General features: G+C 43.9%; 1 protein-coding gene across 8 annotated transcripts in view; it reads left to right on the plus strand.

Annotated features, from left to right (window-relative positions):
* The first annotated feature begins 4201 nt into the window (after positions 1–4201).
* Positions 4202–14236, plus strand: part of ABLIM2 (actin binding LIM protein family member 2) — a 144837-nt gene continuing 134802 nt past the window's right edge. For 5 of the 8 annotated variants that reach the window (XM_055796823.1, XM_055796825.1, XM_055796827.1 and 2 more), the window contains exon 1: positions 4203–4364. In XM_055796823.1, coding sequence (XP_055652798.1) covers positions 4349–4364 — 16 coding nt within the window. In that variant the 5' untranslated portion in view covers positions 4203–4348. Of the gene's footprint in view, positions 4365–14236 lie in introns of all 8 variants that reach the window. The other 3 variants (XM_055796829.1, XM_055796831.1, XM_055796832.1) reach the window with 2 other exon arrangements.

Here is a 14236-nt window from a genome sequence, read left to right on the forward strand (position 1 = left end):
TGTGATACTACGTCAGCTTTGAACATGAAGCCAAGGGCCAGCTTCAACAGGTTAAGCAGCTACTTGAATTTGTGGTCTTCTGTATTCTGGATTAGCATGTAAATAACTTCTGGCAACTGGCTGGATGATGGTTTTTTCACATGTGTCTTTTTTGCTGAAGAGACAAAAGTTTTGCTTCACTCCCCATGCAGAAGTTCTAGTTCCTCTCCCTTTTGCTGGACTCTCCATCACTGAGATACTTCTAAAATATAAGCTCTTTCATACTCAATTGGCAATGACCTAAAAAGCTTTGCAGACAAATGATTAAATAAAAGTAGTAATTTTATTTTGCTGGAAGCCCATCGTTCCCCATTGTTGGAAAGTTCAGAAATATTAGAAAAATCCTTTTAGCTTGCTTCAGCTGGACTTTTTCAAGAAAAGCACTAAATAAAAATATTGTATGACAACTTTGCTGTGAAACTGAATTTTAAAATACTGGTATTATTAATTGAATATTACCCCGACTGGATTCCTGAATTTTGAAGGTAACAAAAGGGGGAAAAACATGAAGAAAGGGAAGTACTTTTTCATGTGATTAACTTTACTTGAATACACAGGGGAAAAACTCAAACACCTTCCTGGCTGCTTGAGCTATATCAGCTTCTGCAAAAATGCGTATTTTGTCAGTCCATAAATCTGCAGTATACTTAAAATATATAAGCACAGAGTCAAGTGTAGTGCTAATACCTATTAATGAATATACATTATATAGATTGTTCTGTTTTGGTTTACATTTAAAGTACTCGATCTTTTTTTCCTTTACATGAAGCTGCAATCCCTTACTTGTCAAGGGAAGATATGTGAAGATATATTCCCTTACTTGATGAGGATGCATTTCTGATAACTGGGACAGTTAGGGATTCAATAGGTAATGATTTTTTTTTTTCCCCAGTACAGCTAATGTAATAGGGGAATATGTGTGAATGTACTTAAGAAACACATACAGTTTAAATACACGGGGTCAGTAAAATGCAATATAAGTTCTTCCATAACGCTGCCCAAATAACAGTAATGGAAAAATATCTGAAAACATTTGTATACTAAAACGTAAACTTTTTAACCTTGCATAGATTTTTCTAATCTATTCCAAAAAAATAATGGTGCTCTTAAAAATTCAGGATCACATTGAGGATCTGGAGGAAGGAAAAAGATCATCAGGATTGCCAAATGCCAATTCAATTTCCAGTAATGAAAGACGTGGTTCAAAGTGCTGACTGTTTAGAGGATGACCTTTCAGCCTCCTTTGCAGTGGCTGGACAGGCTGATGGCTTTTAAAAATGAAAATCAAGAGATGACTGCCTACTAGCCTGGGCTTTGGATTGGTAATAAGACTGAGTCTTGCAGTGCCTTGATGACTGTACCTGCCCATTCTCAGGATGGATCATTGTCCTGAAAGATCTCAGCTGTTTCTTCTGTGAGACTGGATGCTTGGTTTACATTGTTTAGTGTAAACCTTCTTGTAACTCTTTCTGAATGGTTTCATTTTAACTGTGAAGCCAACAATTGCACCACAATTTTGCTATCAACCCTTTCACAGCCAGCTTCCTCAGCAAAAGAGACAATGTCTTTCTGGAGAGCAAGGATAACCCAAATCCAACAGAATTCAGAATAAACGCTGGGAACTATTTTTGCCATAGATCACTCAAACATTGAACTTTGACCTCTTTCCAAGTAATGCTAGTGTCATCTATGCCATCCATGATATTAAACTATTGCAAAAAGCCATTTAGGCAGGGGTTTTCCTTACCCGTTGTCTCCTGGATGAGCTTGGAGATCTGTTTTAGACAGTAGGCCTTGAAAATGCTTCTTAACTCCCCAGTTCATTGGTTGGAGTAATGGGATCTTACCAGTGGCAGAACATGACTTTGCCATTGAGTCATGGGGTCTCCTAATTAAGCTTGTGGCAGGTGACATTGACCTAAACAAGGAGAATTTTGATGACCATGACCTGTTCCTCACAGTGCTCCCCAAAGTTTGGCACCATGTAGGCACTTCAGGCATTTGTATAGAAACCTGGACCTTTCTATGACTGGTAAAGAGAACTTCCAAAACCCTCTTGTGGGTTCTCACAGCAATGAATAAGCAAAGACTTAAGCATGCAGTCTCCTTCCGCACTGCTGCCCAGAGAAGGCTCAAACTATCTTTCAGCAGCCTTAAAGCCCAAGGCAGTTTCCTCTTCCTTACATCCATTATGGATTGCACGCCCACCACCTTCAATACAACAAGTTATGTCTAATTTAGCTTTTAAAGCAACACTTCTGCATAGCCACAGGCTTACTAGCATCACAGAAAAATTGCCTTGAACTCATGGTGTTTACTATCTGCAAAGATAGTTCATGATCAAAACCACAAATCACAGTGATGCTGGAAGCCAGATCTCATTGGCATAAATGCAGAACAGACAAGATGGATGATGCTGCATAGCCACAACTGAGGTGCTCTACACATTTCTACTACTGTGATACGTAACATACATACATACATGGATATTCATGCATCACCTGCGTCTTAATGAACTTCTTCAAGGCCAACTGCAACTCAGCTAGCATGCTTCAGTGCAGCTAGCCAGCTTTCAATGGAAAATGGTTGGTAGAAGACCACAGGGTTGAAAAAAGGTAACAAAAGCGCTTAGCAAAACATGATGTTAAACAATCAACGATGCAACTCCAAAACAAATGACAGAAAGTGACAGACAGCAGCGTGGTACTGAAGTTACAAGTTGCCAGTTTTAAAGAATGACTGAGTAAAGTAGGAGTGAAGGATAGAATCTGATAGAGCAATATAAATTCGTGAATGACACAGAGAATGTGAATAGGGAATGATATGTTTGCCAACTCTTCTACTACAAGAACGAGCAGATATCAAATAGCAAGCTCAAACCTAAAGCAGACAGTTCTTCACACCTCACATAGTTCAGCTGTGAAATCCCTTGCCCAGGATGCTGTAGCTGCGTGAAGTGTGCATAGGTTCAAACAACAACTGGACAAAACAATGGAGGAAAATCCACGGAAGGTTCTTTTAATACAAAGAATACACATCTGGCTCGGGAGGTCCCCTCAGCAGGGACATCGGATTGGATTGTCAGATCCTGTGCAGCTGCTCTGAGCACAGGTCCACATCCCTCCCGATGGCAGCAATATCTCTGGGAGTTCTCAGTGCACATCAGGGGAACAACACGAGAGCCACACTGTACTGCTATACTGACACAGAGGGTTGCAATGCCCTGTCAAACCCTGGCTCTTAAGCACTGCTACAGAGCTCACCTGGCTGCATCGCTGGTGCAGGGTGGGAAAGTTCTGTCGGTTTTTATGGTTACAACAATTGGTTAAGTTTTAACTTTTAGATAACTGTCGGTGGAAAAGAGCACAATAAGCACTGATACAAATGCAAAGTAAGTCTTCACACCCCTATTTCCTCATGCTGTTTCTGTAACCCCCAAGCTGCCCTGAACCCCGCCTGAAGTCAACACCAGCAGAGCTGTGCAATGCAACACCCTTATGTAACTACGCCCGGCTCCTGCTGGGTTTGTTAAAACATATTTTGGTGTTGTTTTTTTTTTTTTTTTTTTTAAAAAAAAAACATTATTTCTTCCAGAACTTTAGTAGATTTTTCAGAATGTTGAAATAATAAGCTGCCTTGAATAAACCATTGCCTTCTGCTTTCAAATACGAAGGATGGGTGACAGCTCCCCTGCTCCAGAGAGCAGCACCTGCCCCGCCCGAACAGCCGGACCCGCTGCCGAGCACCTGCGCGGCGCAGCCCGGGGACAGCGCGAACACCCTCAGCGACACTCCCGGGCGTTTTGGGGACACGCGAAAGCACCCGTGCACCAATGTGCTTTGCTCGGGCATCGCACAAACCGAGCGCAAGTCGGGCAGGAAAATGCGGAGGAAGAGCTCGCCCGCAGAGCATGGGGGGGGCTGGATGCACAGCCGGCGGGGCCGGTGAGCGCAGGCTGCGGCCCTCGCCGCGGCAGCGGGGAACTTTCTGCGGGCGGCGGGGGTGCTGCAGCAGCTCTGCCCGCAGCAGCGGCGGGGCCGGAGCCTCCCCCCGGCCGCAGCAAGGCACGGAGGGGGTTGTAGTCCGCGGGGCGCGGAGCCGCCTACACTTCCCAAGGTGCCCGCCGCGCCGCGCCGGGGCTGTGGGTGCGCGGCACCTGCCGGCGGGGGCGGAGCGCGGCGGCGGCTGCCCCGCTGCGGGCTGCGCGGCGGCGGCGGGCGGGGATGGTGCCGCCCGCGGGGGCGCGGTGACGGGCGGCGGCGGCGGGAGCGGCGGGGAGCGGCGGCGGGCGCGGCCCCTTCTGCGCGCCATGAGCACCGGCACAGGTACGCGGGCGCAGCCGAGCCCCCCGGTATTCCGTTCAGGGGACGTTGCTGCTTCCCTGCCGGGGTCCGTCACGTTGCCGTGATGCTGCTTACCGGGGTGCGGGCAGGCGGAGCCGGCTGGAAATTGCTAACCTGAAAAAAAAGACCCCAAGCCACCCTATACAATATGCATATGTGGATGTGCGCGTATGTCGAGGGCAGCTGCCGCAGGCGCGGTCGGTCGGAGCTGCGGCGGTCGGGGCGGCGGGACCCTGCGCGGGGGCTCCGGCGGTGCCGCCCCGGGCGTCGCCCGCAGCCCCGGCGGGGAGCCCCGCGGGCCGGGCTGGGCCGCCTGCAGCGGGAGGCGCCCCCCCGTGCTGCCCCCGCCGCCGCCGGTACCCGCCGCACGGCTCGGGGGGCGCCTGGCCCAGGCCCCGCGGCTGGCATGTGGGTGAGGGGGCTGGCGGGCTGTTGCACCCCTCCGCGCCCGGCCTGCCGGGGGGTGCTCGGGCCAAAGGCTCTGCCTCTCCCGAGGTACCGTGGTGATAGAGGGGGGTGGCAGTCGCAGAGGTTCCATGGAGCCCTGGCTGGCATTGCCACCTGGAGGGATCCAGTTGCCCACGCCAATACAGAAGCAGTGTATCCTGCCATATGTGCAGTTTTGGAGAACTGACTTGGAATTGTGTTTTCCAGCGATTCGGCGTTTATCTGCATTGTGTGGCAGTGGGGGGTGGTTACTTCAGGGTGCAGTCGATTGCAACATATTACAGTCTTTAAGGCAAATACAGGGTTGGGCATTTGTAAATTTGTAAATTTCTCCCAGGGGAAAGGAGGAGGCTTCGGGAGTTGATTGTATATTTCATTTCTGAGGGTAACTAGCTGCTAAATATACCCTCTGCCACAACAACAGGGAGACGTGGAATAGCTACAATTACGTGGTGGCTCTGTATGTCAACATGCTTAATCATATCCCATCCTTGCAGCGAGCCGAGTGAGGGCAAACAAAGAGGGAGACCAGCTCCCCGTTAGAACAGTGCGAGACCTTGGGTCAAGGCACCTGCCGGAGGCTTGAACTAAAATCCTCCTTTAGCATTTCCTCATGTCTGTTGAAGGTGTGGGTATTTCCCCGTGTGCTGGTCATCTCCTCCTGGCATGCTGGTGCTCGCAGGGGAAGCGCCCTGGCCCAGGCGGGTGGCTGTGGTGCAGGTGAGAGCAGCGAGCACATGTTGCAGGGCAATCTTGAGTCGTGTGCTAGAAATCCCGAGTCTGTTCCCTGTCTTTAAAGGGAATTGAGGTGCTTGACACAGGTAGTGACACCTGCACTGGAGATGATTAAACTCCACCACAGTATCCTGTCCTTGGTTACCTGTCTGTGATTTAAAACTGAAGAATATGAAATACTGTGAAACATTTAAATTCTGTAGGGGTAGAACTGAATCTGGTAGAGGGAATATTAGAGTCCAAAGTTGTGTATCTACAATATTTAAAACACCAATTAAAAAGATTGTAAAGTTATAAACCCGGTAGAAAAGTTAATAGATAACAGCCTAGCGCAGAGGAGACTTGACACAATTCTATCTCAGTAATTGCACCAAACATGGTATAAATGAAATGGCAAAAATGAACAGTGCCAAGATAAAAATAACATCCTGGGGAAAAAAAAAGAGTGGAAAAAACCCCCTGAGAGTTCTTAGCTCTCATTTGAACGAACAACTGGCACTTTTAACAGTATTGGTTTAGCTTTGATGTTTGATTTTGCATGTCTATGTGGACTATGTAAACAACTACAATCAACTTTTGTGGTAAATTAAATGTGAGGAGCCCACATCTCTGAAAAATCAATGACAATTTTCCATTAACATCAATGGGGCAAGTATTGTACAGCAAATTTAATGCCACAATTTGACTAAAATCACTGTTTCCAAAAGATTGCCACTAAAATTACTACGGAAAGGCTGTAATTCAGAGCTTGGTGCTTACTGTAACAGAAAGATGGTTTTGGTTCTGCAAAGGAAACAAGGGTGCAACGTGGTATTAAAATCAGCCCCACGTAAGGTTCAGGGAATTGCTGCTGCACGGTTTGGTAATCGAGGAGAAGTTCCCGCTCTTCCTGTTACTCTTGAGATGAAGTAAACTGTTGCAGATCTGTGCTTGTTAGTCCAGAAACCTTCACGCAGTCTGGGTCCCCTCTTGTGCCAGTGCAACACGTCATTAGCTGCCTGTATCAAGAGGGTTTCAGTGTGTGATGCTGCCTTGCCATTTTAATCATAAGATTTGGTGTTAGATACAGAAATGCTTATATTTGGTAAACGTGATTTAGTTTGTAGTATATAGATGCAGTTAATATAACTTAAAGTGGCTCGGTAGTCCGTACTTTGAACCGTCATTCTGCAGACTTGTGCTATAATTTTAAATCTAGAAAGCATATGATTGTGGGACACAGTAAAACACAGCTCAAATACATTATTGTGTATGTTGTCATTAAATTTTTCCACATGTGATTTTCCTCAGCCACCTTCTATATATTTACTATTGATCATGGCTGAAACTTAGTTACAAGAGCAAGCCCATTCACTGCTTTTTATACCTATGAGATTTATATGGCATGGCTGTGACGTTAGGATTCTAAATGTACTTTTAAGAGTTTATGGTATGGTTATCAGTCCAGTTCTTTTCCATCTTGAAATCATAGCAAGAAGGACAGAGTAGGTTAAAAATTTGAGATTGAGAAAATGAGTTTCCCGTCAGTTCCCAGAAATAGGGTAACATGGTGTTTATTGTTTAAGTACAAAAAAAAGAAGGAATTGCAGAGCTAATTACATACTAGGTGAATTAGATTAGATTAAATTAAATGTCATGACACAAATTCACACAGCTATTTAGTCTTTAAACTATTATATTAGAGGGAAAATGTGATTGCGTGGATCAGAGAACAGCTAATGGAGTGTCACAGCCCAAATGGAGCAGGAACACAGTGATTCTGGTTACAATAGAGGTTATGCAGGTTGGTCATGCAGGGTCCTGCTCTGCCTGGGAGATGCGTAATTCCTTTTCAAAGTTCACGTGTAAATATGCTGGTAAGAATTGTCTCTGGAGACAGTAGTACAACTGTTTCACACTGTAGTATATTTTTTAGTTAGATAGAGTGTTTTACTTTCAGCCCTTCATTTTGAGCACTAGTAGAAGAGCACATTGAATTACTAGCTAGGAGCAGCGAGAGGCTGATTTGCTTTGGAGTTCTCCAGCTAATGAATGTGTGCAGATCATAACATGCAGTCCTCCAAGTTTTGTAATTAAACAGAAGTAGAACTATTTAATTCCATTGCCATTTTAACCATGTTTCCCTGAAAAAATAAGCAATCACATGTATTTCCTGATGGTATTTTCTTCCTGTGAAGCTGAATTTCATAGACTGTATATAATTTCTTAGACTGTAAAAAGGAGAAGGCCGTATCTTTAAGATTTTTGGTTGAAGATTCTTGTTTACTCTTTAGAAAAGCATTTCTAGCTCAACGGATGACATCTGTTAAATGGCATAATGCTCTTGGATTATAAGGACATATAGCACAGATATGAGAAGATGAAATAGGTCAGAAGAGATTAGCAGGTGATGGCACATCAGCTGGTAACTCCGGGCTGCCATGGGCCTTCGTGTGCTGCCTCAGCACTGTTGCAGATCTCTAGAAAGCTAGCTAGTTCTGCTTTTTCTGAGCGAGGTCTGTTTCTTGCCAACTTGCCTGTTTGCAGTGCAGCATCTGTACAGTAATGAGCGTCCTTCGTGGCTAGTATCTATACACATCTGACTGCCATTTCAGTATGATGTTAAAGTCAGTATACTTTCAGTTTTCCTTCTCAAGATATTTAATGGCTTATGTACTTAATGCCCAATAGGGCTAATAAATGTAAAGAAAATTTAAAAATTAACCAAAGCAGGGCTACTCAGGACACCTTTTCCCTCTCTTACCTTCTTCTACTCAGTGGGCATGCCAGCTTCAAGAAGTGAGGAAACCCTGGTTTTAGATTTGCTTCATTTGACAAATCATTCCCCCTCTACACAAATTCAGCCTTTTAGCAATGGAAACGCATCTCTCTGGACTGTTGTTACTTCAAGCTCACTGCTGCATTTTCCCATCGTGCTAGGGGATTGCTGGTGCCATTAGCTCACCTTTGGACTGTGGGTTCTCAAACCAAGCATCCAGCACTCATAGTAATGAATTAAACATATTTGTGTGGAAATGGGCTGTGCTGCCTGGGGCTTTTGGAAGCAGAGCTCTGGAAGTGCCAGGATGAGAGGGGGCACAGCCAGCAGAGCTGTGCCTCTGCACAAGCCCAGCGTCAGATGCTGGGCAGCAGATCAGCCTTTGAGATTATTGGACGTTTTGCTGGCTCGCTGTTTGCATCCTTAAACATAACCTTAAGGCAAATATTTCTGAATTTAGATTATTCCCTGTGTCAGGATCCATTAGCAGTGTGTCAGGGTCCTTAGCTGCTATCATCTGAAATGTTGGAATGTTTTTTTCAACAGCTTATTAGTTGATGTTCGTGCTCTGAAATCTAGATGGAATATTGTTTTGCAATAAGCACATTTATCTATTTTTCCATTTCAGAAAAGGAATGTGAGAGGAATATAAACTCCATTCAGTGAGTATTTCTGTCTGCTTTAGGAGCTGCTTTGTAAAAGCAAATAATTCTTCCACTGCCATTAGTCAGATTGATCAATAACTCTATTTTGGAGATACTGCTGATCCTATTGGACAAGTTGCTTGATCTGTAGTCAAAGGAAAACAAAGTTTAAATGCAGTTGGCCATGAAAAATAAACATTCCTGAATTGTAGGAGATCACTAGTGATATTTTAAAAATGTTGCTGTTCTTGTATTACAGCTTTTTTAAAAAATAAAAACTTTTTTTTTTTTTTTGCTATTTAGAAACTGTTATTTTTAGATTTAAGTAGCATTGTTATTGTGAAACAGTAACAGACTGCAGTTGCTCCTTATGATGGATCTGTGGAACAAGTGTGGTATCTCTGTTGTTACTGTGTAGTAGTAGCTGCTCACAAATAAAGCATTCAGTTCTTGGGAAGCTTTCAAGTACCTTTTCTATCATTTTATTCCTAGCATGATGTACTCTGATACTTCAGAAGAGGATGAAGTGTGATTGTCCAACGTTCTTCCTCTTTCTTCTTGCCAAGTTCGTTTAAGCTTCAAGGAGAAAAAAAAAAAATTCCTTACATTTACTGGTTTATGGAGTGAAATAACTGGATATGGTATAAATGTGGAGCGTACAGTACAGTACAGTAGTTATGTTCCTTCAAGTCTGTTTCAGAGGATGACAAAGTAAAATTGAATCTCTGTGCTATCGTTCCGATGGTGAAATCCTTGGTGAAGTAGGAGTTAAAGTTTGATGCATATCATATGAAGAAGCAGCCACAGAACCTGTTTTGCTCAGTGTGTCATGCAAGAGCTTTTGTCGCTTTAGAAAATAGGTCATATACCTTCTTCCCCTCACATATACGGGACTGGAGGTTTCATGGATAGCAGGGAATTTCAGAAGTAATACGTAAGGCAGTTTACTAGTTGATGTCTAAATACATGCTGGGAACTTTCCTGCTGGGCAACGCGAAGTGGGACTAAATGAATAGGCAGCCTTACATGCAGTGATTAATTTGGAGAGTTCTTATCACAGACCACTTGAGGTTTTTTTCTTGACTTATTTTTACCTCTGTCAAGAGAGTTTATTGAGGTATAGATCTGTAAGTCCCAGATTGCTCCAAATACTGCAGTTTAAAATGATGTGAATGCTCTAGAAGTCATGAAAAGTAATTTTACAGTTTCCTCTCTATTTTCATCTCAGTTACTTTCATTTACTTTGGTCTGTTTTCACATTTGTTACCTCTCTTCTCCTGCTGATCTAAGTATTCCTTAGCTGGGACCTGCAAATCAAAGGGGTATTTACCTTGTAACAGACTGCTAAGGATTTTTGATAAGAGTTCAGCTGACCAGTTTGGCTTTATGGAGTCTTGTAGGGTTTGCCTTGCTCCGGTGTTTCTTTTGGCTTTGCAGTACCAGTGGCATTAAAGCAATCACTCGGTTACAATTTGAGATGCAGTACAGGTACAGAGGATCTAACCTTGAAGGTTGCATATAGAATTGTGTTGAGCACAGAGACCAAAGGAAATGGTAGAAACGGGCTGTGTTGCCACTCTTCCCTTTGATGACAGGAAGATGGGAATAGAAAAGGGTTTGCAGCCAAATCCCTTAACCAGGATACAAGGCAATTGGGAACAGCTGGGGCTGCGTATGTCTGTACTGTGAGTTGTAGCAAGTGTCTGGCAGCGACTCCAGCACCTCACCCCTGTGACTTGCACATATGCTCTCCGTTCTGCTGCCTGTTAACCTGGCTATAAGTCAGGCTCAAAGAGTGCCAGTTGTAGGGTTTCTGCTTGTGGTCGGGGCCTCAGCGTACTCAGCGGCTTCTGTCCTGCTCAGACTAAATAAAACCCCTCGCTCTGCCGTTAGCCTTGGCACAGCGACAGAAGCGTGCCTGAGCGCACACAGTAGGTAGATACTGGTGATGAGAAGCAGCGCTGCTTTGCATGCCATCTCAAACCTCTCTGTGACTACTAGTGTATACTCAGGTGCAGTGTTTCCCCCTGCTTGGTCAACAAGAGTCCATCCCCAAATCCTACCGGGGTTTGTGCAGCAAGTGTCACAAGAGGCGCTTCAGTGTGCATCACTTGAGTGTGTGGTGTGGAAGGAGAAGTGAAGAGGTCTGCTTTTGTTCCACCTGGAGAGGAGAAGGCCAAGGGAAATTAACTTGTGGTCTTCATCCCGCTAATGGGTGGGTGGAGGAAAGGTGGAGCCAAGCTCCTCTCACAGATGCGTGGAAAAATGGCAAGAGACCAGAGTCAGGAGGTGTAGCAAGGGAAATGCCCACTGGTTGTAAGGAGAAGAAAAATTAACAGTGACAGTGCCTGAACCCTGGAGGAGGGTGCCCAGGCAGGCTGTGAAATCTCCAGCGTCAGAGATTTTGAAAATATGATTGGCAAATGCCTGAGCAACCTGACCTAACTTTGAAGATTTGCCCTGCTGTGAACTGGACCTCAGGGCATGTGATCCAGAATTTTCTGTGGGTATCTGAAGCCATCCATAACCGTGACTGCAGAGCTCCCATTGAGGTGCTACAGAGATCTACAGGCTGATTAATCTTGAATGTTTTGTGTGGCCATTTACCAACCAGTCTTCCTGGCCGTGTTTGGATGGTTCATTCCTGTCTCGGAAAATTGGAGAACAACTAGCGTCAGCTTCGTGTAGGAACACTTGTATGTTCTCCTGCACCAGGCCCTAGAGAGAAACAGGGTTTGTGTACCACTGTTGAACTATCTGTTGCCTAAAGATGCAACAGTTGCCTAAAGATGCAAATCTCTCCGGTACGTTATGTATGTGCAGCTCCAGAGCCCCTCCTGAACTGGGACAGAGAGTTTGGTGTGAACATCTGGCTTCTCCATCACTGCTGGCACTTCAAGAAGTGCTAAGCATCTACCACCTATGGGTGAAACCACTGTGAGCTGCAGTGTTTTGTCGCTCTGAACCCGGGGCATTTATTTATGTGCCTTAGTACAGAATTAGATGTGAACTTTATAACAGCTTTATTCTGATAGCCATGGCATGAAAATGGTACAAAACTAAGATAGCAAGCATCTTGGAGATTGTCTTAGCATGCTGTTGGCTGTGAGAACAACCAATGTTCTTTAGCATCTTGAAGGCTTCTTTTCCTTACAAACCGGAAGACCTTTAGTAATAAGCATTTGTGTTTCAGTTTGCTGTATGCCACATTTATCTTCATTATTTAAGATCCTAACGCTGTCTGTACCAGCTCAGATTAAATGTTTGTGTAGCCCAGTAGACTGTGTCCAGCTGCGTCCACTGTCCTGACTGGGGGACTAATGATAACGGTGGCTAATTTTGTCTACCTTGATCATGAATGTTTTTCAAGATGGTACTAAAGCGATGCATCACTTAGCACTGGATTTTAGCTCATTTTTTTGGTAGCGTGGCCTAAATTTTGTCTGCAGAAAGCCAGCCTAACAATAAACTTCTATTTATATCTTAGTAGAGCTTAATATTTTAACAGAGCTACCCAGTTACACTGCTGAAGATTTGATTGTGTCTGTATCATTAATTGGATTTGACTTAAGGCTCAAACATAGGTTGTGCTGAGGACCCTTAGCTCCTGTTATTTCTAAACTTTGGGGTTAAATAGTCTTTCTGGACTGAATTGATATGCTACATTTTCAGGAAAACTGCTGAAGCGATAGGCATTTGTTTCACATGTCTTTCCATAGATCTGTAATTTTAACTTGTGATATGCCTGACCTTTTTTCCAAGGTCGAGGCTGATATTCCATGAGAACAACGTGGTCTGCGTCCTGTGAAGGGTATGAGTCTGATGCTGCCAGCTCTGAAGAAATGCTCGGCTGGGTGTTCTGTTTTGTCTCTGAAGCACATAAGGTCTATATAGATCTAGAAATGTGCCATAGTCATGCCTACTTTAGAGAGCAGCAAACAGCACGAGCTGCAAATTCAAGTCGGCAGAAGCAGCCTGGCTGTTAAGTTGAAGCTGTCAGAAGCTGCCATAATGTTGGTTGGGTAATTGCTTGATTTACCTGTCTTGTCGTGAATTAGAAAAAGGCAGCTTCTCGGAGCCTTTCTAAATATTTCTAAATAAATTTTGGAAATACATAGGAATGCTATATATTGGAGGCAGTCCTAGCTGCAGTCCTGGTAATTTTGATCACATACATGTTTCCTAAGGTTAGTAATTATGTATTTAATAGGGCGATTAATGCTTTCAGTATAGCTGTTTGCACTGTGGACATCAAAAGCTCACCGCTTTCAGTTCTGAAATTCATAATCAGTTCTAGTTGTTTAAATTATTTTTATGACATTGTCTGTGTTATAGGTCAAATTCCGTTGATAAACCATTTAATCTTCTACTACTCTGCATACCTGGTGGTTTTCACTCACATATCCCGATACTGAGTTGTTTGCAAAAGCAGAACTGTCTTCAGACAATAAAAGATTATGAACCTATTGCTTTTCCATTTTTGTACTAATCACTCTGCTTGCTTAGAAAATGCTGTACTGGTTTATACATATATATATATATATATATAATAAGAAAAATATTCTGTTTTCTGTAGTTGAACCTGTTTTTCATGAGTGAACCTGTGCATGTATTTTAAGGAGCTGCGATTCCGGTGTTGTTTACAGAGACCTCAGCAGTGGGTAAATAGCAAGCCCTGATGTCTTAAAGCAAGCTTCGTAGTCTTAGCCCACCCTGTGGCTCCGTGCTCTGGGTCTGGGAGGCAGGTCATGACTATTGTGCTGGAAGGCAAGGGACCAAAGTTTATCAGGTAGCCCCTATGAATTTTCTAGGGAAACTATGGTGATTATGCTGTTGCAGAATCTATGCTATGGGAAGTATTTCCGTTGCATTGATATTATGGTACTATGAAGAACTAAGAGTTACCAAAGAACCTATATTGGTCACAAGCTATTTGGCATTTCAACTTGACAGCTATGTATAGCACTTGAGCAGTAGGGAGGAGGGGACTCTGGATGGACACTAAGAGCTACACATCCAGGAGAGCTGTTGTACTGACCCCTAAACAAGTTGCCCTACGTGTTTCATTCCTTTTTGTCTCTAGGCTGCAATCTCTTCTGCTGCTTCTGAGATGACCATTGCATCTTGCTGTCAGTGTTAAAAGTCTCTTTATCAATGAATGTAGGCTTTTTGTGGCATACTTCTGTATAAGCATCCTAAAATGCTATGCCTTAAAGAAATTATTAATGCAATGAAAGATTTGAACTCATTTAAGTACAAATAATGTAATT

Source organism: Falco peregrinus, chromosome 2, assembly GCF_023634155.1.
Source record: "Falco peregrinus isolate bFalPer1 chromosome 2, bFalPer1.pri, whole genome shotgun sequence".
NCBI lineage: Eukaryota > Metazoa > Chordata > Aves > Falconiformes > Falconidae > Falco > Falco peregrinus.